This window comes from Salmo salar, chromosome ssa12 (genome assembly GCF_905237065.1).
Source record: "Salmo salar chromosome ssa12, Ssal_v3.1, whole genome shotgun sequence".
In the NCBI taxonomy this organism is placed as follows: Eukaryota; Metazoa; Chordata; class Actinopteri; order Salmoniformes; family Salmonidae; genus Salmo; species Salmo salar.
In genome coordinates, this window is record NC_059453.1 from 75716386 (window position 1) to 75743951 (window position 27566).

Genomic DNA, 27566 nt, shown 5'->3' on the forward strand with positions numbered 1-27566 from the left:
GTGGAGAACGACAGGGTGTTGTCCAGGGTCACGCCGAGGCTCTTAGCACTCTGGGAGGAGGACACAAGGGAGTTGTCAACCGTGATAGCGAGATCATGGAACGGGCAGTCCTTCCCTGAGAGGAAGAGCAGCTCCGTCTTGCCGAGGTTCAGCTTGAGGTGGTGATCCGTCATCCACACTGATATGTCTGCCAGACATGCAGAGATGCGATTCGCCACCTGGTTGTCAGAAGGGGGAAAGGAGAAGATTAATTGTGTGTCGTCTGCATAGCAATGATATGAGAGACCATGTGAGGATATGACAGAGCCAAGTGACTTGGTGTATAGCGAGAATAGGAGAGGGCCTAGAACAGAGCCCTGGGGGACACCAGTGGTGAGAGCACATGGTGCGGAGACTGATTTTCGCCACGCCACCTGGTAGGGGCGACCTGTCAGGTAGGACGCAATCCAAGCGTGGGCCGCGCCGGAGATGCCCAGCTCGGAGAGGGTGGAGAGGAGGATCTGATGGTTCACAGTATCAAAGGCAGCAGATAGGTCTAGAAGGATGAGAGCAGAGGAGAGAGAGTTAGCTTTAGCAGTGCGGAGAGCCACCGTGACACAGAGAAGAGCAGTCTCAGTTGAATGCCCAGTCTTGAAACCTGACTGATTAGGATCAAGAAGGTCATTCTGAGAGAGATAGCAAGAGAGCTGGCCAAGGACGGCACGTTCAAGAGTTTTGGAGAGAAAAGAAAGAAGGGATACTGGTCTGTAGTTGTTGACATCGGAGGGATCGAGTGTAGGTTTTTTCAGAAGGGGTGCAACTCTCGCTCTCTTGAAGACGGAAGGGACGTAGCCAGCGGTCAAGGATGAGTTGATGAGCGAGGTGAGGTAGGGGAGAAGGTCTCCGGAAATGGTCTGGAGAAGAGAGGAGGGGATAGGGTCAAGTGGGCAGGTTGTTGGGCGGCCGGCCGTCACAAGACGCGAGATTTCATCTGGAGAGAGAGGGGAGAAAGAGGTCAAAGCACAGGGTAGGGCAGTGTGAGCAGGACCAGCGGTGTCGTTTGACTTAGCAAACGAGGATCGGATGTCGTCAACCTTCATTTCAAAATGGTTGACGAAGTCATCCGCAGAGAGGGAGGAGGGGGGGGGCAAAGAGCTTCCTAGGGTTAGAGGCATATATACTGCTCAAAAAAATAAAGGGAACACTTAAACAACACAATGTAACTCCAAGTCAATCACACTTCTGTGAAATCAAACTGTCCACTTAGGAAGCAACACTGATTGACAATAAATTGCACATGCTGTTGTGCAAATGGAATAGACAACAGTTGGAAATTATAGGCAATTAGCAAGACACCCCCAATAAATGAGTGGTTCTGCAGGTGGTAACCACAGACCACTTCTCAGTTCCTATGCTTCCTGGCTGATGTTTTGGTCACTTTTGAATGCTGGCGGTGCTTTCACTCTAGTGGTAGCATGAGACGGAGTCTACAACCCACACAAGTCGCTCATCCAGGATGGCACATCAATGCGAACTGTGGCAAGAAGGTTTGCTGTGTCTGTCAGCGTAGTGTCCAGAGCATGGAGGCGCTACCAGGAGACAGGCCAGTACATCAGGAGACATGGAGGAGGCCGTAGGAGGGCAACAACCCAGCAGCAGGACCGCTACCTCCGCCTTTGTGCAAGGAGGAGCACTGCCAGAGCCCTGCAAAATGACCTCCAGCAGGCCACAAATGTGCATGTGTCTGCTCAAATGGTCAGAAACAGACTCCATGAGGCTGGTATGAGGGCCCGACGTCCACAGGTGGGGGTTGTGCTTACAGCCCAACACCGTGCAGGACGTTTGGCATTTGCCAGAGAACACCAAGATTGGCAAATTTGCCACTGGCGCCCTGTGCTCTTCACAGATGAAAGCAGGTTCACACTGTGCACACGTGACAGTCTGGAGACGCCGTGGAGAACGTTCTGCTGCCTGCAACATCCTCCAGCATGACCGGTTTGGCGGTGGGTCAGTCATGGTGTGGGGTGGCATTTCTTTGGGGGGGCCGCACAGCCCTCCATGTGCTCGCCAGAGGTAGCCTGACTGCCATTAGGTACCGAGATGAGATCCTCAGACCCCTTGTGAGACCATATGCTGGTGCGGTTGGCCCTGGGTTCCTCCTAATGCAAGACAATGCTAGACCTCATGTGGCTGGAGTGTGTCAGCAATTCCTGCAAGAGGAAGACATTGATGCTATGGACTGGCCCGCCCGTTCCCCAGACCTGAATCCAATTGAGCACATCTGGGACATCATGTCTCGCTCCATCCACCAACGCCACGTTGCACCACAGACTGTCCAGGAGTTGGCGGATGCTTTAGTCCAGGTCTGGGAGGAGATCCCTCAGGAGACCATCCGCCACCTCATCAGGAGCATGTCCAGGCGTTGTAGGGAGGTCATACAGGCACGTGGAGGCCACACACACTACTGAGACTCATTTTGACTTGCTTTAAGGACATTACATCAAAGTTGGATCAGCCTGTAGTGTGGTTTTCCACTTTAATTTTGAGTGTGACTCCAAATCCAGACCTCCATGGGTTGATAAATTGGATTTCCATTGATTATTTTGTGTGATTTTGTTGTCAGCACATTCAACTATGTAAAGATAAAAGTATTTAATAAGATTATTTCATTCATTCAGATCTAGGATTGTTATTTTAGTGTTCCCTTTATTTTTTTGAGCAGTGTAGTTTCTGTGGTTAGAAACAGATAAGATTAGCATTCCTTCAACATTATTTTTTTGAAATTGAATTTGATCTCTGAGAAATTAAGTAAATTGATTGCACCCACATTGGCCCTTTTTTTAATTTATAGGATTCACATAATATTCAATAAATATAGGACCCGACATCCGATTTGGACCACAAAAAGACGTGAAGAATCCAATAAAATGGTTAAAAGCCAACCACGGACCCCCCACACCAATCCCAACCCAACAACCAATATACAGTACAGCGTACTGTATAGTAGTACAGTGGGGGGGAAAAGTATTTGATCCCCTGCTGATTTTGTATGTTTGCCCACTTACAAAGAAATGATCAGTCTATCATGTTAATGGTAGGTTTATATGAACAGTGAGAGACAGAATAACAACAAAAATATCCAGAAAAACGCATGTCAAAAATGTTATAAAATGATTTGCATTTTAATGAGGGAAATAAGTATTTGACCCCTCTGCAAAACATGACTTAGTACTTGGTGGCAAAACCCTTGTTGGCTATCAGAGGTCAGACGTTTCTTGTAGTTGGCCACCAGGTTTGCACACATCTCAGGAGGGATTTTGTCCCACTCCTCTTTGCAGATCTTCTCCAAGTCATTAAGGTTTTGAGGCTGACGTTTGGCAACTCGGCCCTTCAGCTCCCTCCACAGATTTTCTATGGGATTAAGGTCTGGAGACTGGCTAGGCCACTCCAGGACCTTAATGTGCTTCTTCTTGAGCTACTCCTTTGTTGCCTTGGCCATGTGTTTTGGGTTATTGTCATGCTAGAATACTCATCCACGACTCATTTTCAATGCCCTGGCTGAGGGAAGGAGGTTCTCACCCAAGATGTGACAGTACATGGCCCCGTCAAATGATGCGGTGAAGTTGTCCTGTCCCTTTAGCAGAAAAACACCCCTAAAGCATAATGTTTCCACCTCCATGTTTGACGGTGGAGATGGTATTCTTGGGGTCATAGGCAGCATTCCTCCTCCTCCAAACACGGCGAGTTGAGTTGATGCCAAAGAGCTCCATTTTGGTCTCATCTGACCACAACACTTTCACCAGTTGTCCTCTGAATCGTTCATTGGCAAACTTCAGACGGGCATGTATATGTATTCTTGAGCAGGGGGACCTTGCGGGCGCTGCAGGATTTCAGTCCTTCACGGCGTAGTGTGTTACCAATTGTTTTCTTGGTGACAATGGTCCCAGCTGCCTTGAGATCATTGACAAGATCCTCCCGTGTAGTTCTGGGCTGATTCCTCACCGTTTTCATGATCATTGCAACCCCACGAGGTGAGATCTTGCATGGAGCCCCAGGCCGATGGAGATTGACAGTTCTTTTGTGTTTCTTCCATTTGCGAATAATCGCACCAAATGTTGTCACATTTTCACCAAGCTGCTTGACGATGGTCTTGTAGCCCATTCCAGCCTTGTGTAGGTCTACAATCTTGTCCCTGACATTCTTGGATAGCTCTTTGGTCTTGGCCATGGTGGAGAGTTTGGAATCTGATTGATTGATTGCTTCTGTGGACAGGTGTCTTTTTTACAGGTAACAAGCTGCGGTTAGGAGCACTCCCTTTTTGAGTGTGATGCTAATCTCAGCTCGTTACCTCTATAAAAGACACCTGGGAGCCAGAAATCTTTCTGATTGAGAGGGGGTCAAATACTTATTTCCCTCATTAAAATGCAAATCAATTTATAAAATTTTTCACATGCGTTTTTCTGGATATTTTTGTTGTTATTCTGTCTCTCACTGTTCAAATAAACCTGCCGTTAAAATTATAGACTGATCCTTTCTTTATCAGTGGGCAAACATACAAAATCAGCAGGGGATCAAATACTTTTCCCCCCACTGTATGTAGCTGCAGTTTGGAGTATTGATTCTTCATCCTTTGAAACTACATACATGATTTCAGCATAATCTGAGATGGATAGTGTCAATCCTCTTGTGCTTTTTGAGGTTGAACTACCTTCACCTTCATAACCACTCACTCACTTTGTAACCTCCGAACCTCAGATTCTCCCTCAACCCTCTACCCTACTACCTTGCCTGCTCTCTTTGTCTCCAGGCCTTCAATCCCCCCCCTCCCCCCACCTTGCCCTTATCCAGCCCCGGCTCCATGCTCCCCCAACCATTCATCCTCACCTCCATGCAGCCCCAGCCCTGTAGCTCCACCCATGCCATCAGTCGGCCGTAGATCTCTTCCCTAGCTGTCAGCACCTAATTGGTTGACCCAGAGGGCATCGTGTGTCATACCACAGGATAATTCATTGACTCCCTCTGACATCATCAGCGGTGGCAGTAGATACATGCATAGAAAACTCCTCCATTTAGAGTGAGCACAGTATTGTTACTAGTGTTCTGGTGTTGTACCACTCTTAAAGAACAACAGCACAATAGCTAAATTACACCGACCAGGCAAAGAGCCACACAACATCAAAGGGAATCACGTCTCTCATGTCGATGGAATTGCTCTCTTGAATGTTTGCCAGCCTGCTGCTTCCAGCTCCGCTTCCTCTCTCTCCCCCTGGCCAGAGCTCAGAACAAGTCTTCATTGGTTGGGAATATTATTGCCCTCCAACTCCACCAACACTTGTTGATCTGATGGGAAGCCGGGCCAGCTGGTCTGTAATTGGCTGGTTGGAGCACGGTGTGCTGGAGCGCTAGCCCTTGTTTGGCTTGTTGGAACACACACTCTGCGGTGTTGGGCCGTGGCCTTCAAATCTGTCTGGTGGAATTCTTTAGCAAGTGGATTAACACTTGTGCTGGGCTGCGTCTGTACAGAACCAGAGGGGAAGGGAGGACTGGGTGATTTAAAACCCACTGAGCACTCCTTAGTTAACCCCCTATACTGAGCACTCCTTAGTGAACCCCCTATACTGAGCACTCCTTAGTTAACCCCCTATACTGAGCACTCCTTAGTTAACCCCCTATACAGAGCACTCCTTAGTTAACCCCCTATACTGAGCACTCCTCAGTTAACCCCCTATACTGAGCACTCCTCAGTTAACCCCCTATACTGAGCACTCCTCAGTTAACCCCCTATACTGAGCACTCCTCAGTTAACCCCCTATACAGAGCACTCCTCAGTTAACCCCCTATACTGAGCACTCCTCAGTTAACCCCCGACACAGAGCACTCCTCAGTTAGCCCCCGACACAGAGCACTCCTCAGTAAACCCTCTACACAGAGCACTCCTCAGTAAACCCTCTACACAGAGCACTCCTTGGGGAGAGTGCTTCTTCCCCGATCTCTCTCCCTATCCCCCACACCTTCCCAGTCCAGTTTTTTGTTAGGCCAGTCACAGACCCAGAGCTCCGGATCGGACTCCCCCTATTGATTGGCCCTAATTGATTGATTGATTTATTTCTGTGTTTGTTTATTTATTTAGAGGTCCTGTCCCAGAGGGGTGCTTGTACAGCTAGTCTCTAGCAAACTCTCCTGGTCCGGGTCCTGAATTGATGTGCTCATATGTTTGGCCAGCCTGGAGAATGCTTGGCGATTCAGCCCGGGCCTGTTCCACTCATGGATGTGTGACCATACAGCTACATCCACACAGGATGTTGTTTGGTGACGTAGAAGATTATCAACAGCGGCCAGGCTTATATTTGTAGTGAATTGAAGTGGTTTGGACTGCATTTCTGTTTATATGCAAAAAATTATTCTAGTACAACTTTTATGCACTAATTTATAGCCGTACCCTCATGTACAACGTTAGAATTCTTAATCAAGATCATTCAATTTCAGGAACATATCCCTTCTTGTCCTACTGCAGGGGTTTCAAGACTGTTTTGGCCCGCGACTCTACCAGGTAAAAGATGTGATGTAAACAGTGATGTGATGCCACATTTGTAGGAAGAAAACAGTAACCGTTCTGTTTATTCCAGCCACATCTAGAGGCTATGAACCAAGAGCGAGTCTTTGGCGACCCCATTTTCAAATAGTTTGGGGAAAGCTGCCCTATTGTGTGTTTGGAAGGCAGCATATATGACCCCCTACCTTCCACTGCTGACCCCCTACATTCCACTACTAACAAGGACAGAGACAGCTACTGTGTCTGTCTGATAAAGTGCATAGCTCAGTTGACTTGGATCTCACTAGGTTTTATTGCAGTCTATCTGTTTGCACGATAAAAGAAAGATGTCCAACATGTTTAACTGCTAGAGTGATTTTATACCCTAACAAATGAAAAGCTGTTTATTGCAGGGTGATGTAGACAGTCTATCAGTCCTTATGACATGTTAGCATGTTGTTGTGTGTGTCTGTGCGTTCCAGTGTGTATCCACAGTCTTGTATTCAATGCATAGCCTATGTCTGTATGTAATTTTTTCATGCATGTGGCTTTGTGTGGGACACACTCCCACGTTTAACTATTCCTCCAGGCTGAGGGGAGAGTGTGTGAGTGTGTAGTGAACACACGTGTGTGTGCTTTTAAAACATATATAGAGTTGAAATCGGAAGTGTGCATACACCTTAGCCAAATACATTTAAACTCGGTTTTTCACAATTCCTGACATTTAATCCTAGTAAAAATTCCCTGTCTTAGGTCAGTTAGGATCACCACTTCATTTTAAGAATGTGAAATGTCAGAATAATAGTAGAGAGAATTATTTATTTCAGCTTTTATTTCTTTCATCACATTCCCAGTGGGTCAGAAGTTTACATACACTCAATTAGTATTTGGTAACATTGCCTTTAATTGCTTAACTTGGGTCAAACGTTTCGGGAAGCATTCCACAAGCTTCCCACAATAAGTTGGGTGAATTTTGGCCGGTTCCTCCTGACAGAGCTGGTGTAACTGAGTCAGGTTTGTAGGCCTCCTTGCTCGCACACGCTTTTTCAGTTCTGCCCACAAATTTTCTATAGGATTGAGGTCAGGGCTTTGTGATGGCCACTCCAATAGCTTGACTTTGTTGTCCTTAAGCCATTTTGCCACAACTTTGGAAGTATGCTTGGGGTCATTGTCCATTTAGAAAACCCATTTGCAACCAAGTTTTAACTTCCTGACTGATGTCTTGAGATGTTGCTTCAATATATCCACATAGTTTTCCTGCCTCATGATGCCATCTATTTTGTGAAGTGCACCAGTCCCTCCTGCAGCAAATCACCCCCACAACATGATGCTGCCACCCCCGTCCTTCACGGTTGGGATGGTGTTCTTCGGCTTGCAAGCCTCCCCCTTTTTCCTCCAAACATAACGATGGTCATTATGGGCAAACAGTTCTATTTGTGTTTCATCAGACCAGAGGACATATGTCCAAAAAGTACGATCTTTGTCCCCATGTGCAGTTGCAAACCGTAGTCTGGCTTTTTTTATAGCGGTTTTGGAGCAGAGGCTTCTTCCTTGCCGAGTGGCCTTTCAGGTTATGTCGATATAGGACTTGTTTTACTGTGGATATAGATACTTTTGTACCTGTTTCCTCCAGCATCTTCACAAGGTCCTTTGCTGTTGTTCTGGGATTGATTCGCACCGAAGTACGTTCATCTCTAGGAGACAGAACGCGTCTCCTTCCTGAGCGGTATGACGGCTGCGTGGTCCCATGGTGTTTATACTTGCGTACTATTGTTTGTACAGATGAACGCGGTACCTTCAGGCGTTTGGAAATTGCTCCCATGGATGAACCAGACTTGTGGAGGTCTCCAATTTTTTTCTGAGATCTTGGCTGATTTCTTTTGATTTTCCCATGATGTCAAGCAAAGAGGCACTGAGTTTGAAGGTAGGCCTTAACATACATCCACAGGTACACCGCCAATTGACTCAAATGATGTCAATTAGCCTATCAGAAGCTTCTAAAGCCATGACATCATTTTCTGAAATTTTCCAAGCTGTTTAAAGGCACAGTCAACTTAGTGTATGTAAACTTCTGACATACTGGAATTGTGATACAGTGAAATAATCTGTCTGTAAACAATTGTTGGAGAAATTACTTGTGTCATGCACACAGTAGATGTCCTAACCGACTTGCCAAAATTATAGTTTGTTAACAAGAAATGTGTAGAATGGTTGAAAAACGAGTTTTAATGACTCCAACCTAAGTGTATGTAAACTTCCGTCTTCAACTGTATATTTAGGCACGGAGTCCCTTTGAGACCAAGGTTTCTTTTTCAAAGGAGCTCTGCATGACAAGATCAACATAAACCTCAGTAAATTTGACAACAGAAAGAGAGAGAGAGTGTGTGTGTGGTGTGGCTGGTGGCCAGTGGATCCAGTGTGCAGTCTGGCTGCATTAGCAGGTAATAAATATGGACTTAAGCTCTGGGCCGCTCTCTCTCTCTCTCCCCCTCCTTTGTCCCGACCTCATATGGGTTGTCACATGGCCCATGGTGCTCTGCTCTCTTTTCCTGCTCATTCAGACCATGCTGATGGCTAAACCATCTGAGTCCCATCTGCTTCATGTTGCGCCCCAAGGCCTCCCTCCCCAACCCTGCTCTATAAACCCACCAATATGGCCGCTGTCTGTCTACCAGGCTTTCCCTCCCCAGCTCCAGCCCTGCTCTAAACCCCCCAACCACCCATAATATGGCCGCCATCTGTCTCCCAGGCCCTCCATCCCCAGCTCCAGCCCGCTCTATAACCCCTTCAATATGGCCACTGTCTGTCTCCTCTCTCTGCTCTCTGGATAGCAAAAACACCTCTGTCCGCTACATAGGAAATGGCTCTCACTTCCATGTACCTTTTTGAAGTTCTGCCCTAACCTCTTCCCAGGAAGTGAAGAACCTCACAGCCTTCTGTCTTGCAGACTATAGTCTACCTTTGATTCCCTGTCTCTCCTCCTTGAAATGTCACAGATTTCCTTACTTGTCTACCAGGTCCTTTCCTCATCTATCCATCCTGAGGAGCACAGCTGTCCCCATTCTGCTGGAGATTTGATCTCTCCCCCTCTCTTTCGTGCCTCCTGGAACTGGGGTTACTGACTTCTCCTTTCTTTCTGATTGTGAGAGCTCCTAAACCAGCCCCTGTCAGACCCGTAGGCCTGCAGTGTAGTCCCATCTCCAGTGCTGCTCAGAACAGAGGGAGAAACAGAGGGAGACAAAGAGGTAGACGACTAGACAGGCTTGGAGGTCGGAATGGTGCAGGAAAAGGCTTAGTGGTGCAGGTGGGCAGCATTTAAAACGTGTAAAAGAGAGAGTGCTCCAGCAGCACCAGTCCAGCTGTGTCTGAGCCCAGAGGTGTGTCTCTGTCTGTCTGGATCTGATTGAGGGAATAGAGGAAAAGGCTCATGCGTCATTGGAAAAGTCTGATCTAATAGACTGGAACCGCCAGAGTCCTTAAGAATGGAAAAGACGTTGAGTGAAGACAACAGAATCAAATAAAAATAGTTTTCCTACCCATTTGTCTACTCTTAGCTACTGTAGTTAGTGCTGGCTGTTAGGGTACAGTAGTAGATCAAATGTATTTATAAAGCCCTTCTTACATCAGCTGATATCTCAAAGTGCTGTACAGAAACCCAGCCTAAAACCCCAAACAGCAAACAATGCAGGTGTAGAAGCACGGTGGCTAGAAAAAACTCCAGAGAAAGGCCAGAACCTAGGAAAAAACCTAGAGAGTAACCAGGCTATGAGGGGTGGCCAGTCCTCTTCTGGCTCTGCCGGGTGGAGATTATAACAGAACATGGCCAAGATGTTCAAATGTTCATAGATGACCAGCTGGTTAAAATAATAATAATCACAGTGGTTGTCAAGGGTGCAACAGGTCAGCAACTCAGGAGTCAATTTCAGTTGGCTTTTCATAGCCGATCATTCAGAGTATCTCTACCGCTCCTGCTGTCTCTAGAGAGTTGAAAACAGCAGGTCTGGGACAGGTAGCACATCCGGTGAACATGTCAGGCAGAGCAGTTGAAACTGGAGCAGCAGCACGGCCAGGTGGACTGGGGACAGCAAGGAGTCATCAGGCCAGGTAGTCCTGAGGCATGGTCCTAGGGCTCAGATCCTCCGAGAGAGAGAAAGAGAGAATTAGAGAGAGCATACTTAAATTCACACAGGGCACCGGATAAGACAGGAGAAATACTCCAGATATAACAGACTGACCCTAGCCCCCCGACACAAACTACTGCAGCATAAATACTGGAGGCTGAGACAGGAGGGGTCGGGAGACACTGTGGCCCCATCCGACGATACCCCCGGACAGGACCAAACAGACAGGATATAACCCCACCCACTTTTCCAAAGCACAACCCCCACACCACTAGAGCGATATCTTCAACCACCAACTTACCATCCTGAGACAAGGCCGAGTATAGCCCACAAAGATCTCCGCCACGGCACAACTCAAGGGGGGGGCGCCAACCCAGACAGGAAAATCCGTCAGTGACTCAACCCACTCAAGTGACGCACCCCTCCTAGGGACGGCATGGAAGAGCACCAGTAAGCCAGTGACTCAGCCCCTGTAATAGGGTTAGAGGCAGAGAATCCCAGTGGTGAGAGGGGAACCGGCTAGGCAGAGACAGCAAGGGCGGTTCGTTGCTCCAGTGCCTTTCCGTTCACCTTCACACTCCTGGGCCAGACTACACTCTCAATCATAGGACCTGCTGAAGAGATTCTTGAATAAAGAGTAAAGAGGTCTTGAATAAAGAGTCTTGAATAAAGACTTAAAGGTTGAGCCCGAGTCTGCGTCTCTCACAAGGGTAGGCAGACCATTCCATAAAAATTGAGCTCTATAGGAGAAAGCCCTGCCTCCAGCTGTTTGCTTAGAAATTCTAGGGACAGTAAGGAGGCCTGCGTCTTGTGACCGTAGCCTACGTGTAGGTATGTACGGCAGGACCAAATCGGAGAGATGGGTAGGAGCAAGCCCATGTAATGCTTTGTAGGTTAGCAGTAAAACCATGAAATCAGCACTTGCCTAAACAGGAAGCCAGTGTAGAGAGACTAGCACTGGAGTAATATGATAACATTTTGGGGTTCTAGACAGGATTCTAGCAGCCGTGTTTAGCACTAACTGAAGTTTATTTAGTGTGTATCCAGGTAGCCGGAAAGTAGATCATTACAGTAGTCTAACCTAGAAGTGACAAAAGCATGGATTCATTTTTGTCTCATTTTTGGACAGAAAGTTTCAGATTTTTGCAATGTTACGTAGATGGAAAAAGGCTGTCCTTGAAACAGTCTTGATATGTTCGTCAAAAGAGAGATCAGGGTCCAGAGTAACTCCGAGGTCCTTCACAGTTTTATTTGAGACGACTGTACAACCATCAAGATTAATTGTCAGATTCAACAGAAGATTTCTTTGTTTCTTGGGACCTAGAACAAGCATCTCTGTTTTGTCTGAGTTTAAATATAGAAAATTTGCAGCCATCCACTTCCTTATGTCTGAAACACAGGCTTCCAGCGAGGGCAAATTTGGGGATTCACCATGTTTCACCGAAATGTACAGCTGTGTCATCCGCATAGCAGTGAAAGTTAACATTATGTTTCCAAATGACATCACCAAGAGGTAAAATATATAGTGAAAACAAAGTGGTCCTAAAACGGAACCTTGAGGAACACCGAAATTTACAGTTGATTTGTCAGAGGACAAACCATCCACAGAGACAAACTGATATCTTTCCGACAGATAAGATCTAAACCAGGCCAGAACTTGTCTGTGTAGACCAATTTGAGTTTCCAATCTCTCCAAAAGAATGTGGTGATCGATGGTATCAAAAGCAGCACTAAGGTCTAGGTAGGAGCACAAGGACAGATGCAGAGCCTTGGTCTGACGCCATTAAAAGGTAATTTACCACCTTCACAAGTGCAGTCTCAGTGCTATGATGGGGTCTAAAACCAGACTGAAGCGTTTCGTATATATTGTTTGTCTTCAGGAAGGCAGTGAGTTGCTGCGCAACAGCTTTTTCAAAAACAATTGAGAGGAATGGGAGATTTGATATAGGCCGATTTAGTTTTTTATATTTTCTGGGTCAAGGTTTGGCTTTTTCAAGAGAGGCTTTATTACTGCCACTTTTATTGAGTTTGGTACACATCCGGTGGATAGAGAGCCGTTTATTATGTTCAACATAGGAGGGCCAAGCACAGGAAGCAGCTCTTTCAGTAGTTGGAATAGGGTCCAGTATGCAGCTTGAAGGTTTAGAGGCCATGATTATTTTCATCATTGTGTCAAGAGATATAGTACTAAAACACTTTAGTGTCTCCCTTGATCCTAGGTCCTGGCAGAGTTGTGCAGACTCAGGACACCTGAGCTTTGGAAGAATACGCAGATTTAATGAGGAGTCTGTAATTTGCTTTCTAATTATCATCTTTTCCTCAAAAGAAGTTCATGAATTTTTCACTGCTGAAATAAATGTTGGATTGTTCTTATTTTCCTCAATTAAGTTGGAAAAATAGGATGATCGAGCAGCAGTGAGGGCTCTTCGATACTGCACGGTACTGTCTTTCCAAGCTAGTCGGAAGACTTCCAGTTTGGTGGGGCGCATTTCCGTTCCAATTTTCTGGAAGCTTGCTTCAGAGCTCGGGTAATTTCTGTATACCAGGGAGCTAGTTTCTTATGACAAATGTTTTTTGTTTTCAGGGGTGCGACTGCATCTAGGGTTTTGTGCAAGGTTAAATTGAGTTCCTCAGTTAGGTGGCTAACTGATTTTTGTACTGTGACGTCCTTGGGTAGGCAGAGGGAGTCCAGAAGGGCATCTAGGAATCTTTGGGTTGTCCGAGAATTAATTGCACTACTTTTGATGATCCTTGGTTGGGGTCTGAGCAGATTATTTGTTGCGATTGCTAACGTAATAAAATGGTGGTCCGATAGTCCAGGATTATGAGGAAAAACATTAAGATCCACGGGACAAAACTAGTTCCAGAATATGACTGTGGCAGTTAGTAGGTCCGGAGACTTGTTGGACAAAACCCACTGAGTCGATGATGGCTCCAAAAATTTGAATATTATCTGCCATGACTACAAGGTCCGATAGGAATTCAGGGAACTCAGTGGGGAATGCTGTATATGGCCCAGGAGGCCTGTAAACAGTAGCTATAAAAAGTGAATGAGTAGGCTGCATAGATTTCATGACTAGAAGCTCAAAAGACGAAAACGTTGTTTTTCTTTTGGTAAATTGAAAATTGCTATCATAAATGTTAGCAACGCCTCCGCCTTTGTGGGATGCGCGGGGGATATGGTCACTAGTGTAAATGAGGCCTCACTAGGAGGTGAGGCCTCATTTAACACAGTAAATTCATCAGGCTTATGCCATGTTTCAGTCAGGCCAATCACATCAAGGTTATGATCAGTGATTAGTTCATTGACTATAACTGCCTTGGAAGTGAGGGATCTAACATTAAGTAGTCCTATTTTGAGATGTGAGATATCACAATCTCTTTCAATAATGGCAGGAATGGAGAAGGTCTTTATTCCAGTGAGATTGCTAAGCCGAACACCGCCATGTTTAGTTTTGCCCAACCTAGGTCGAGGCACAGACACGGTCTCAATGGGGATAGCTGAGCTGACTACACTGACTGTGCTAGTTACACTGACTGTGCTAGTGGCAGACTCCACTAAGCTGGCAGGTTGGCTAACAGCCTGCTGCCTGGCCTGCACCCTATTTCATTGTGGAGCTAGGGGAGTTAGAGCCCTGTCTATGTTTGTAGATAAGATGAGAGCACCCCTCCAGCTTGGATGGAGTCATCACTCCTCAACAAGCCAAGCTTGGTCCTGTTTGTGGGTGATCCCAGAAATTGGGCCAATTATCTACAAATTCTATCTTTTGGGAGGGGCAGAAAACAGTTTTCAACCAGCGATTGAGTTGTGAGTCTCTGCTGTAGAGCTCATCACTCCCCCTAACTGGGAGGGGGCCAGAGACAATTAATCGATGCCGACACATCTTTCTAGCTGATTTACACGCTGAAGCTATGTTGCGCTTGGTGACCTCTGACTGTTTCATCCTAACATCGTTGGTGCCGATGTGGATAACAGTATCCCTATACTCTCTACATTTGCCAGTTTTAGCTTTAGCCAGCACCATCTTCAGATTAGCCTTAACGTCGGTAGCCCTGCCCCCTGATAAACAGTGTATGATCGCTGGATGATTCGTTTTAAGTCTAATACTGCGGGTAATGGAGTCACCAATGACTAGGGTTTTCAATTTCTCAGAGCTAATGGTGGGAGGCTTCGGCGTCTCAGACCCCGTAACGGGAGGAGTAGAGACCAGAGAAGGCTCGGCCGCTGACTCCGACCCGCTGCTTAATGGGGAGAACTGGTTGAAAGTTTCTGTCGGCCTTGATTGAGCAACACCGGTTGAGCATTCCTACAGCATTTCCTTCCAGAAGCCATGAGAAAGTTGTCCGGCTGCGGGGACCGTGCGATGGAATTTATTCTACTATCTGTACTTACTGGTGGCACAGACGCTGTTTCATCCTTTCCTACACTGAAATTACCCTTGCCTAACGATTGCGTCTGAAGCTGCGGCGATCGTTCTCCTGTATATTATGAGTACACCAATTAGAAGGCATCATGTTAATGTTACTACTTAGCTTCAGCTGTGGGAGGTCCTGACGAACCATGTCCAGATAAAGCGTCTGGAGTGAAAAAGTTGAATGAAAAAAAAGTTGAGTGAGGGAAAAACGAAAAATATAAACGGTAATTAAAAAGTAAAAACCGTAAAGGTGTCAGGTAGCAAAGTAAGGTTAGCAACAAAAACGTACAGCAGCACGTAAACAAGTCTACAAGTTGTGACCGGAAATAACGTGTAGACAGGGATATTTAAATTCACCACCTTTTCACTGTCTCACTATCCACATGCTTGTCATCAGTATGCAGGGCTGAAGCCTGACCTATTAAAGTCATATGCCAAATTGCAGCCAACTGCAAGCCCTCCAATCAGACTCAATGTATTTTGACATGTTTTTCCTGCCGTCGAGTGAGTGGCTAAAGGCCTGTGATGGCCTGAAGCATCTCTGAATACTAATACAGTTAAGAGTACACACACACCCTCTAAATGACTGTCGCCCTGTCGCACTCACCCCATGTCATCATGAAGTGCTTCGAGAGGCTGGTCTTTGCCCACATCAAGGCATGGTACACTGCACCCACTCCGATTTGCCTTCCACTCAAACAGATCCACGGAAGATGCCAATTCCATCGCTACTCACACGGCCCTAACACATCTGGACAAGAGGAACATCTATACTTTGCCTTCGGGAAAGTATACAGACCCCTTGACTTTTTCCACATTTTGTTACGTTACAGCTTAATTTTAAAATTGAATAAATGATGAGAAAAAAACAAATCTACATACGATACCATAACGACAAAGCCAAAACAGGTTTAGATTTTTTTTGTGATAAAATAAACTGATATCATATTTACATAAGTATTCAGACCCTTTACTCAGTACTTTGTTGAAGCACCTTTGGCAGCAATTACAGCCTTAAGTCTTCTTGGATATAATGCTACAAGCTTGGCACACCTGTATTTGGGGAGTTTCTCCCATTCTTCTCTGCAGATCCTCTCAAGCTCTATCAGGTTGGATGGGGAGCGTTGCTTCAGATCTCTCCAGAGATGTTTGATCGGGTTCAAGTCCGGGCTCTGGCTGGGCCAATCAAGGACATTCAAAGACTTGTACAGAAGCCACTCTGCTTTGTCTTGGCTGTGTGCTTAGGGTCATTGTTCTGTTGGAAGCTGAACCTTCGCCCCAGTCTGAGGTCCTGAGTGCTCTGGAGCAGGTTTTCATCAAGGATCTCTTTGTACTTTGCTCCGTTCATCTTTGCCTCGATCTTGACTAGTCTCCCAGTCCCTGCCGCTGAAAAACATCCCCACAGCATGATGCTGCCACCACCATTCTTCAACGTAGGGATGGTGCCAGGTTTCCTCCAGATGTGACACTTGGCATTCAGACCAAAGAGTTGAATCTTGGTTTCATCAGACCAGAGAATCTTGTTTCTCATGGTCTGAGAGTCTTTAGGTGCCTTTTGGCAAACTCCAAGCGGGCTGTCATGTGCCTTTTACTGAGGAGTGGCTTCTGTCTGACCACTCTACCATAAAGGCCTGATTGGTGGAGTGCTGCAGAGATGGTTGTCCTTCTGGAAGGTTCTCCCATCTCCACAGTAGATCTCTAAAGCTATGTCAGAGTGACCTTCAGGTTCTTGGTCACCTCCCTGACCAAGGCCCTTGTCCTCCGATTGCTCAGTTTGGCCAGGCGGCCAGCTCTAGGAAGAGTCTTGGTGGTTCCAAACTTCTTCCATTTAAGAATGATGGAGGCCACTGTGTTCTTGTGGACCTTCAATTCTGCAGAAATGTTTTGGTACCCTTCCCCAGATCTGTGCCTCGACACAATCCTGTCTCGGAGCTCTATAGACAATTCCTTCGACCTCATGGCTTGTTTTTTGCTCTGACATGCACTGTCAACTGTGGGACCTTATATAGACAGGTGTGTGACTTTCCAAATCATGTCCAATCAATTGAATTTACCACAGGTGGACTCCAATCAAGTTGTAGAAACATCTCAAGGATGATCAATGGAAACAGGATGCATTTGAGCTCAATTTCGAAGTCTCATAGCAATGAGGCTGAATACTTAAGGTATTTCTGGGGGTTTTTCATATACATTTCTAAAATTCTGTTTTCATTTTCTCATTATGGGGTATTGTGTGTAGTAGATTGCTGAGGATATTTATTTTTATTTAATACATTTTAGAATAAGCCTGTAACGTAACAAAATGCGGAAAAGTCAAGGGGTCTGAATCATTTTGAAGGCACTGTATATACAAAAGTATGTGGACACCCCTTCAAATTAGTGGGTTCAGCTATTTCAGCCACACCCATTACTGACAGGTGTATAAAATCAAGCACACAGCCATTCAATCTCCATAGACGAACATTGGCAGTAGAATGGCCTTACTGAAGAGATCAGTGACTTTCAATGTGGCACCGTCATAGGATGCTACCTTTCTAACAAGTCAGTTCGTCAAATTTCTGCCCTGCTAGAGCTGCCCCGGTCAACTGTCAGTGCTGTTATTGTGAAGTGGCAAGGTCTAGGAGCAACAACGGCTCAGGCGCGAAGTGGCAGGCCACACAAGCTCACAGAACAGATCCTCCGGGTGCTGAAGCGGATAGCGTTTAAAAATCATCTGTCATCATCAGCTGATCAGCTACATCAGCTGATGTAAGAAGGGCTATATAAATAAATTTGATTTGATTTGATCTGTCCTCAGCAGCAACACTCACTATGGAGTTCCAAACTGCCTCTGGAAGCAACGTCAGTACAATAACTGTTCATCGGGAGCTTCATGAAATGGGATTCCATGGCCAGCAGCTGTACACAAGCCTAAGATCACCATGTGCAATGCCAAGCGTCTGCTGGAGTGGTGTAAAGTTTGTCGCTGTTGGACTCTGGAGCAGTGGCAACGCATTCTCTGGAGTGATGAATAACGATTCACCATCTGGCAGTCCTTCGGACGAATCTGGGTTTGGCGGAAGCCAGGAGAACATACCTACCCCAATGCATAGTGCCAACTGTAAAGTTTGGTGGAGCAGGAATAATGGTCTAGGGCTGTTTTTCATGGTTCGGGCTAGGCCCCTTAGTTCCAGTGAAGGGAAATCCTAACACTTCAGTATACAATGACATTCTAGACGATTCTGTGCTTCCAATTGTGTGGCAACAGTTTGGGAGGGGCCTTTCCTGTTTCTGCATGACAATGCCCTCGTGCACAAAGCGAGGTCCATACAGAAATGGTTTGTCGAGATCAGTATGGAAGAACTTGACTGGCCTGCACAGAGCCCTGACCTCAACTCCATCAAACACCTTTGGGATGAATTGAAACGCCGACTGCGAGCCACCCAACATCAGTACCCAGCCTCACTAATGCTCTTGTGGTTGAATGGAAGCCAATCCACACAGCAATGTTCCAACATCTAGTGGAATCCTTCCCAGAAGAGTAGAGGCTGTTATAGCAGCAAAGGTGGGACCAACTCCATATTAATGCCCATGATTTTGGAATGAGATGTTCGATTAGCAGGTGTCCACATACTTTTGGTAATGTAGTGTATGTGAGAATGCAATTCATTGACATTTCAGCGTTCAACACTATTGTTCCCTCCAAGCTCAAAGCCCTGGGTTTGGACACTACCCTTCAACTAGATCCTGGACTTGATGACAGGCAGACCACAGGCTGTGAGGATTGGAAACCAGTTTTGAGTTCCTCTGTCCACATCACAGATGACTTGACATGACTAATAACACCACCACTCTTGTCAAGAAGGCGCACAGCTCCTCTACTTCCTAAGACGTCTGAAGAAATGAGGCATTCCACCCCGCGTCCTCTCCAAGTAGTACCACTGCACCATCGAGAGCGTCTTGACCAATTGCATCACTGCCTGGTACGGAATTTCTCCATCCACGACCTCAATGCCCTGGGGCCGTGTTCCCACCCATCCAGGACATCTACTTGAAACGATGCCTGAGGAAGTCCCGCAGCATCATCAAGGACTCTACACACCCCAGCCACAAGCTGTTCACTCACTTACCGTCGGGCAGACTGATAGCAACAGGCTCAGAGACAGTTTCTATCTACAACCCATGAGACTCCTGAACACTTGAACTGGACTGACCACCAGCACTGACTTAACACACACACACACACACACACACACACATATTCATACTACACACATCACAACTGCTGCTACCAAAATCAAATCATTTTTACTATTGCTAATACTTCTCAATTCAAACACTTGCCCCCAATCCCCCCTTCCCCAAAACACATACGTTTCTGTATTATACTTATGCTAAAATGTATTATTCTATTCTACTGAGCCATTTACTTTATGTTCGTATTCTTATCTTTTATTATTTCTTATTATTGCATTGTTGAGAATAAACATGCAAGTAAGCATTTTGTTGGAAGGTGAATACCATGTGAATACCATGTGTATCCTGTACATAAGACTTGAAAACACACACCAGCACACCAGCATGGCCATGTGACTGACTGTGACACCCCATCCTCTATCCAGTGTAATCCTGTCAGGCTGAAGGACCTGGGAGCAGAGCCTGACTCTGAGCTGTCATGTAGTGGAATGATGGTGTGGTTGAGAGAGATCCCCCACTCTGGTGTCACTCGCATTAAGGGAATGGAGACATGCTACGCTTTCCTAAAACAGACATGAATATGTCTGATCTCTCAATTCTCTCTCCTTCTGTCGTTCTGGTTTTTAGACCACAAACCACAATAATGTGTTCATGTTTTTTGTTTTAGTAACACTACTCTTACTGTGACTCAGCGGCTTTGTTCTCCTATGGCTCTTGTTGCATGTCATTATGACACCTGTGTACTTAACCAAACAGGGGAAGATAACCTTCGATCTGTTTCACTAGATCCAACAGACACCTGCCTGCCCTGCAGCCTCTCTGTTCCACAAACACAGCGTCTTTTTAAATCTACGAGGTGTTCGGTTCGCCGCACTGTCTCCTGTCGATACTCCCATTCGTCTTCTGCCCGTCTCCCTATTTGACGTGTTGAATTAGCTCATGGCTGGGTAGCCTATTTGTTTAAATGACTTGTTTTATGTGTTGGTGAGGGCAGCGTGGTGTGCCAGGCCTACTCAACGCTGCCCTTTCTCCAGTCTGTTCCTCAGTGGTTTTATTGGGCCTGGCCGTGTGGTGTTGTGTTATCATGCAGAGCCAGAGTAGTGACACGCTCTGGGGCCTTCTGACCCAGCCTGGTCCCTCTCTAGTCCTCCCTGGCCCGATCTGGCCCGACCCAGCCCCCTGGCCTCAAAGGCAGGCAGGCTTTACAGAGCTGAACACCGTGCTCTCTCTCTGCTGGGCCGTTATAAGAGGCCGGGGCTGGGGTCCGAGGGGCAGAGTAAGCACAGGAGGTATCCGCCTTTTATACGTGCTGGCGTGCCTCTCCCTGCATGTGCCGGGCAGATTTGTGGCAGGGCCCTCTGAACTCTGGGAATATTAATATGGCTGCGCTGCCTGGAGGGGACAGGGCTCATTGCAACAGTCTGAGAGGAAGGGAGGGAGGAAAATAACTACTCGTTCTTTCTCAATCTCGCTCTCTCATTCTCACTTTCTTGGGTTAAAGTACTCACCTACACAGCTGTTCAATGGTCTCCCGAGTGGCGCAGCGGTCTACGGCACTGCATCTCAGTGCTAGAGGCGTCACTACAGACCCTGGTTTGATTCCAGGCTGTATCACAACCAGCCGTGATTGGGAGTCCCATAGGGTGCCGCATTATTGGCCCGGTGTCGTTAGGCTGTCAATGTAAATACGAATTTGTTCTTAACTGACTTGCCTAGTTAAATAAAGGTTAAATAAAAAGTACGATGGCATCACGAGTTATGACTGTCTTATGAGCTATCTCCGTTGAGTCAGTCACCTGCTCTGCCACCCACATCAGTTAAAGGGATACTTCAGGATTTTGGCATCTACTTCCCCAGAGACAGATGAACTGGTGGATACTATTTTTATGTCTGTGTGTAGTTTGAAGGAAGTTGCTAACTATCGGCATCGCAATTGCTAACTAGCGTTAGCGCAATGACTGGAAGTCTATGGGTAACAGCTCATTACGCTAATGCTGGTTAGCATTGGCTCGCTAAGCTACCTCTAACTTCCTTCAAACTGGACCCCGAGACATACAAATGGTATCCGCGAGTTCATCTGACTCTGTAGAAGTAGATAAAGGGCCTCTTTGCCAAAATCCCGAAGTATCATTTTAACTCCACCCCGTCTCAATCATTGGATTTACCTTATCATCCCACGTCTGCCCCTGTATCAGTGTTAGTTGGATACACCCACACACACAAACACTCCCTCTCTCCCAGGAGTGTGTCAGGAGTGTGTGAACAGTCTTCCCTCAGCCCTCCCAGCATAAATGGCTTATCAATATAAATCTGACCATATGCGGCTTTCAGGCACTCCATCATTGCCAGATGGATTGACACACACAGACACACTGCCAGAGGTGTAAAACTTGTGCATAAATCAGTGGTGGATCAGGGGTTCTCAGAAGCCATCTCTCTAGCTGCAGTCTGGAAAGGTTGAATTCATCTCAACCTTAATAGAAGACAGGTGTCTGTTATAGTGATCCTCTCCACTGAAACCAATGCTCTCTTCTTGCCATGAAGCTCACAGCACAGCTTGGATAAGTACATTATGTTCCTTATAACAAATATGTCTGCCAAGCTGAGAGACAAACAAAGATGGAGAGAGAAAAGCTCTATCCAGAAGTAGCCTATAAAGAGCTCTATCCAGAAGTAGCCTATAAAGAGCTCTATCCAGAAGTAGCCTATAAAGAGCTCTATCCAGAAGTAGCCTTTAAAGAGCTCTATCCAGAAGTAGCCTATAAAGAGCTCTATCCAGAAGTAGCCTTTAAAGAGCTCTATCCAGAAGTAGCCTTTAAAGAGCTCTATCCAGAAGTAGCCTTTAAAGAGCTCTATCCAGAAGTAGCCTTTAAAGAGCTCTATCCAGAAGTAGCCTATAAAGAGCTCTATCCAGAAGTAGCCTATAAAGAGCTTTATCCAGAAGTAGCCTATAAAGAGCTCTATCCAGAAGTAGCCTTTAAAGAGCTCTATCCAGAAGTAGCCTATAAAGAGCTCTATCCAGAAGTAGCCTATAAAGAGCTCTGTTGGAGTGAAGTGAACATGACATCCAGAGAAGCAGCAGCAGTGTGAGCACTGGAGGAGGGACTGGAGGAGGGACTAGAGGAGGGTTAGGCTGATGTATGTCTGTCCAGACCCAGACTGATACACTATTAAATTAGGATGAGTTTGTCTTGGTAGTACAGTCCAATTGAGCTTCAGAGACATTAATAAATGCTGCTGCTGTTGGTAGGATCAACGGGGGTAACATTTTGTGTTTGTGTGTGCGTGTGTCCGTGACATTGATTTCCTCTCCCTGTAACTTCCTGTGTGAACTGATAGATAGTTTCCAGTGGCAGCCCTCTGTCTCAGTGCCAGACTATTTTGATCCCCATCTCTCCTTATTTCATCCCTCCATCCCTGTGCTCCAGACCACAGCCCTCTCATTTATTAATCATCACCACTGATCTCAGAGGGTGTGTGTGTGTGTGTGTGTGTGTGTGTGTGTGTGTGTGTGTGTGTGTGTGTGTGTGTGTGTGTGTGTGTGTGTGTGTGTGAGAAATATGAGGGGTAGAAGAAGAAGGAATTAGAGGGGGAGAGAAATGGAAGGAGAGAGAACCAGGCCCTGGCTTTAAGTATACACTTTCTCCACATCCATCTCACTAGCTTCATATCTGCATCTCTTCACCCCTCCATCTCACCACGGTCCAGATCCAAGAGATCCCGTCCGTGTGGACGACATGACGTCATGCAGCTTAGCTCAGGAGAGAGAGAGCACTAGCATGGCTCTGCTGTGAAATAAGGATACTCATGACATCATTCACTTTTCCAACATGTTATGTAATGGATTGCGGTATGAGAATCGTTGTGACCTTTGACCATGTAAAGCCATGGTGAAGTCACAACTCCAAAAGGAAATACTCATTTGGTCGTGTACCAAGTACCGTGTCTTATTGTCCTTATCAAGGTGTTTGATAGAGGCTTTTGGTTTGACATTTTATTTTCTTCATATTTAGTTGTTATAAATATGATGTATTGATTGATAATGACATGCTATATATGTTTATCACATTTCAGTTTTCTATTTTCAGATCCCATTCTCTCTGGTCCAGTTTCCACTGTGGGAGTATTTAAAGGTATGGATCCTCCTCTGTCTCTCTGTGCTGTAATGTGTCCCTGTAATGATGGTGCCGTAAAGTTGTAATAGGATGCTTATGTTCTGACACATTTACAGTGGAGTCGCCCTAGTTGGCCATATCTCCTCGGCAGTAGAGGTTGGGAAATTACAGCCTCGTTTAATGGGTCACCACGGCTACCATCAAATGGAGCTGCAATTAGTCATCATCTCCTAGCATGGTCAACTCTCTCTCTGTTCCCCTCTCTCTCTCTCTCTCTCTCTCTCTCTCTCTCTCTCTCTCTCTCTCTCTCTCTCTCTCTCTCTCTCTCTCTCTGTTCCTCTCTCTCTCTCTCTGTTCCTCTCTCTCTCTCTGTTCCTCTCTCTCTCTCTCTCCTTCTCCATTGTCTGGTCTTGGACACATAAAAGCAGTTTTTCTTTGAAAGCATTTGTGAGAGTGACATCATGTCTCCGGGGGCGCAGGCAGCAGAACATTCCATTAACGTTAGGTCCAAACGGGCAATGCAGCGTGGACCAACCAGGAGGGGACCACACAGCTGTGCGGGAGCGGGGGACGGAACTGCACCCCCCCCCCACCCCCTGCTGCAGATGTGTCATTCACAAGCCCCTCTGTCACAATCTCAAAGGCCTTCACTCCAGGCTATCTGCACACAGCCATTAGGAAAAAGTTTAACTGGACAGGCCAGCTCTGGAATCTAGCCCCGCTCTCCCCTCCACTCTCTTGTCCCCTCTGCCCATCTACCCTTCTATCCTATCTCCTCTCTAACCTCTCCTCTCGCCTACCAGTCTGTATGAATTGTAGTCTCTCCTGGAGATCCCTGGCCTGAAAACCATAAAGCGTAGAGGGGACAATAGATTGAAACTCAAGCTTCACTTAAAAAAGTAAAACTAATAGCTAGCTAATGGTTAAATGTATTTTTTGGCTGTTTGGAGAGCCAGGAGACTGGTTAATGTGTGTTAATGTGTATGTCTGTGTGCGCCTGCCGTCTGTGTGTGGCATTATCACCCTGAGCTCCACATCTGCTCCGGGGTAGAAATGTGCTGCGTTACGCCTTTTTATTTCTGTTTCATACGGAGCCAGCAGCACAGCTGGCAGCAGACACCCAGAGCTCCTCATATGTCACCCAACCAGTACAGACCAACAGAGACCTTCCTCGTCCCATTAACATGCTATGGCATCAATCTATACTAACAAATGTAGCTACACGCAACTCAAACATCCATGCTAATATCTCACTGACATCAATGCATGATTTTATGTTAAACTTGCACACACACTTTACAAGTTAGGATTTAGCCCCCTATGTCAATCGAATTCACACATGAGCCAGAGCAATCAGCAAACCAACACTACGTACCTTTTAACCACCAGATCCACTAAAACATCCCCAACACACACTGTCTTCCTCCCATAGCCACCAAACCAACAGAGCTTCTTACAAACATGTCCATCACCACATAAGTCTACACCCACACACACACACACACACACACACACACACACACACACACACACACACACACACACAGTAGAAGGAGGATGGGGTAGGTCTATTTTGACCAGGCAGATTTCCCTCTTATTAGTCATTCAGGAGGGAGAAGTGGAGAGGCTTCCCACCATGCAGGCCTTTGATGTGGAAACAAAGTCTCCCTTTCAATCTGCAACCTAATGGAATAAATATGACACATCCTCACCCTGCACTGTACCAGAGACAGCTCTCCCTGCTCTCCCAAATCTACATGTGTGTTTACATTTGAGTGCGTGTGCGTGTGTATACGTGTGCGTGCGTGCGTGTGTTAGAAAGAGAGTATGTATGCTAGACATGAAGTTAGCAGGAAGGTTTATAAACTCAGCAAAAAAAGAAACGTCCTCTCACTGTCAACTGCGTTTATTTTCAGGAAACTTAACATGTGTACATATTTGTATGAACATAACAAGATTCAACAACTGAGACATAAACTGAACAAGTTCCACACACGTGATTAACATAAATGGAGTAATGTGTCCCTGAACAACGTGGTGGTCAAAATCAAAAGTAACAGTCAGTATCTGGTGTGGCCACCAGCTGCATTAAGTACTGCAGTGCATCTCCTCCTCATGGACTCCACCAGATTTGCCAGTTCTTGCTGTGAGATGTTACCCCATTCTTCCACCAAGGCACCTTCAAGTTCCCGGACATTTCTGGGGGCAATGGCCCTAGCCCTCACCCTCCGATCCAACAGGTCCCAGACGTGCTCAATGGGATTGAGAACCGGGCTCTTCGCTGGCCATGGCAGAACACTGACATTCCTGTCTTGCAGGAAATCACGCACAGAACGAGCAGTATGGCTGGCGGCATTGTCATGCTGGAGGGTCATGTCAGGATGAGCCTGCAGGAAGGGTACCACATGAGGGAGGAGGATGTCTTCCCTGTAACGCACAGCGTTGAGATTGCTTGCAATGACAACAAGCTCAGTCTGATGATGCTGTGACACACCGCCCCAGACCATGATGGACCCGCCACCTCCAAATCGATCCTGCTTCATGTTACAGGCCTCGGTGTAACGCTCATTCTTTCGACAATAAACGCGAATCCGACCATCATCCCTGGTGAGACAACTAACCGCGACTCGTCAGTGAAGAGCACTTTTGCCAGTCCTGTCTGATCCAGCGATGGTGGGTTTGTGCCCATAGGCAACGTTGTTGCCGGTGATGTCTGGTGAGGACCTGCCTTACAACAGGCCTACAAGCCCTCAGTCCAGTCTCTCTCAGCCTATTGCGGACAGTCTGAGCAGTGATGGAGGGATTGTGCGTTCCTGGTGTAACTCGGGAGTTGTTGTTGCCATCCTGTACCTGTCCCGCAGGTGTGATGTTCGGATGTACCGATCCTGTGCAGGTGTTGTTACACGTGGTCTGCCACTGCGAGGACGATCAGCTGTCCATCCTGTCTCCCTGCATCGCTGTCTTAGGCGTCTCACAGTACAGACATTGCAATTTATTGCCCTGGCCATATCTGCGGTCCTCATGCCTCCTTGCAGCATGCCTAAGGCACGTTCACGCAGATGAGCAGGGACCCTGGGCATCTTTGTTTTTGTGTTTTTCAGAGTCAGTAGAAAGGCCTCTCTAGTGTCCTAAGTTACATCCCTGGTGCATGTTCATTAATTACTTAAGCATGGGAAACAATGTTTAAACCCTTTACAATGAAGATCTGTGAAGTTATTTGGATTTTTACAAATTATCTTTGAAAGACAGGGTCCTGAAAAAGGGGAGTTTCTTTTTTTGCTGAGTTTATTTGTAATTATTCCATGCTGTTCCTCAATTGCCTGCCCCTTAAAGAAATCATCCCTGCTTCATCTATTCTATGACAACCAAACTGTTACAATGTGTTTTCAAGAAGCACCAGCAATTAGCAGTCAGCCTTGGGCCGAACCTGCAGCCCAACTACATCCAGAACTCTACATCCAGAATCCAAAGCAACCAAACAGCCTTCAGACCTGCCATGCTCACAACGTTGCGGAGAGAGGGAAAGGATGGCATGATGGGTGTTTTATAGCAGCAGCTAGGAAACCCTAAACAAGACAAGTATAGGTTGTGTAATTAGCCAGCGGTGAGGTATTGTGTAATTAGTTGGGGTCCAGTCCAACCTGTTTTATATGACGTTAGCCCAGATAGTGCCTTCTGTCACAATATTTCAACATCAACACAGAAATATGGAACACAGAGGCCTGAACTGATCCAACATCATAAGCTCCATGGTGAATATAACTCCATAAGCTCCATGGTGAATATAACTCCATAAGCTCCATGGTGAATATAACTCCATAAGCTCCATGGTGAATATAACTCCATAAGCTCCATGGTGAATATAACTCCATAAGCGCCATGGTGAATATAACTCCATAAGCTCCATGGTGAATATAACTCCATAAGCTCCATGGTGAATATAACTCCATAAGCTCCATGGTGAATATAACTCCATAAGCTCCATGGTGAATATAACTCCATAAGCTCCATGGTGAATATAACTACATAAGCTCCATGGTGAATATTGAACAAATGTTGGTTCTTCCACATTTGACAAGATAGTATAGACTGCAGACAGCTCTCTTCAGCTGGGTCCATTCTGTTCCCTCTTCACTTGGATGAGACCTAACCCCCATGAACATGTTCAAATAACAGAGCTTAGCTTCTCTTCTCTACTGACAGAGTGAGTCAATTAGTTCACATATGA

At 46.3% G+C, this 27566-nt stretch overlaps 1 protein-coding gene across 2 annotated transcripts in view; it reads left to right on the plus strand.

The window, feature by feature from the left end:
- slc25a26 (solute carrier family 25 member 26) overlaps nucleotides 1-27566 on the plus strand; it is an 80582-nt gene that overhangs the window by 28836 nt on the left and 24180 nt on the right. For both annotated transcript variants that reach the window (XM_014133413.2, XM_014133414.2), the window contains exon 6: nucleotides 23312-23356. In XM_014133413.2, the coding sequence (XP_013988888.1) occupies nucleotides 23312-23356 (45 nt within the window). The remainder of the gene's footprint in view (nucleotides 1-23311; nucleotides 23357-27566) is intronic.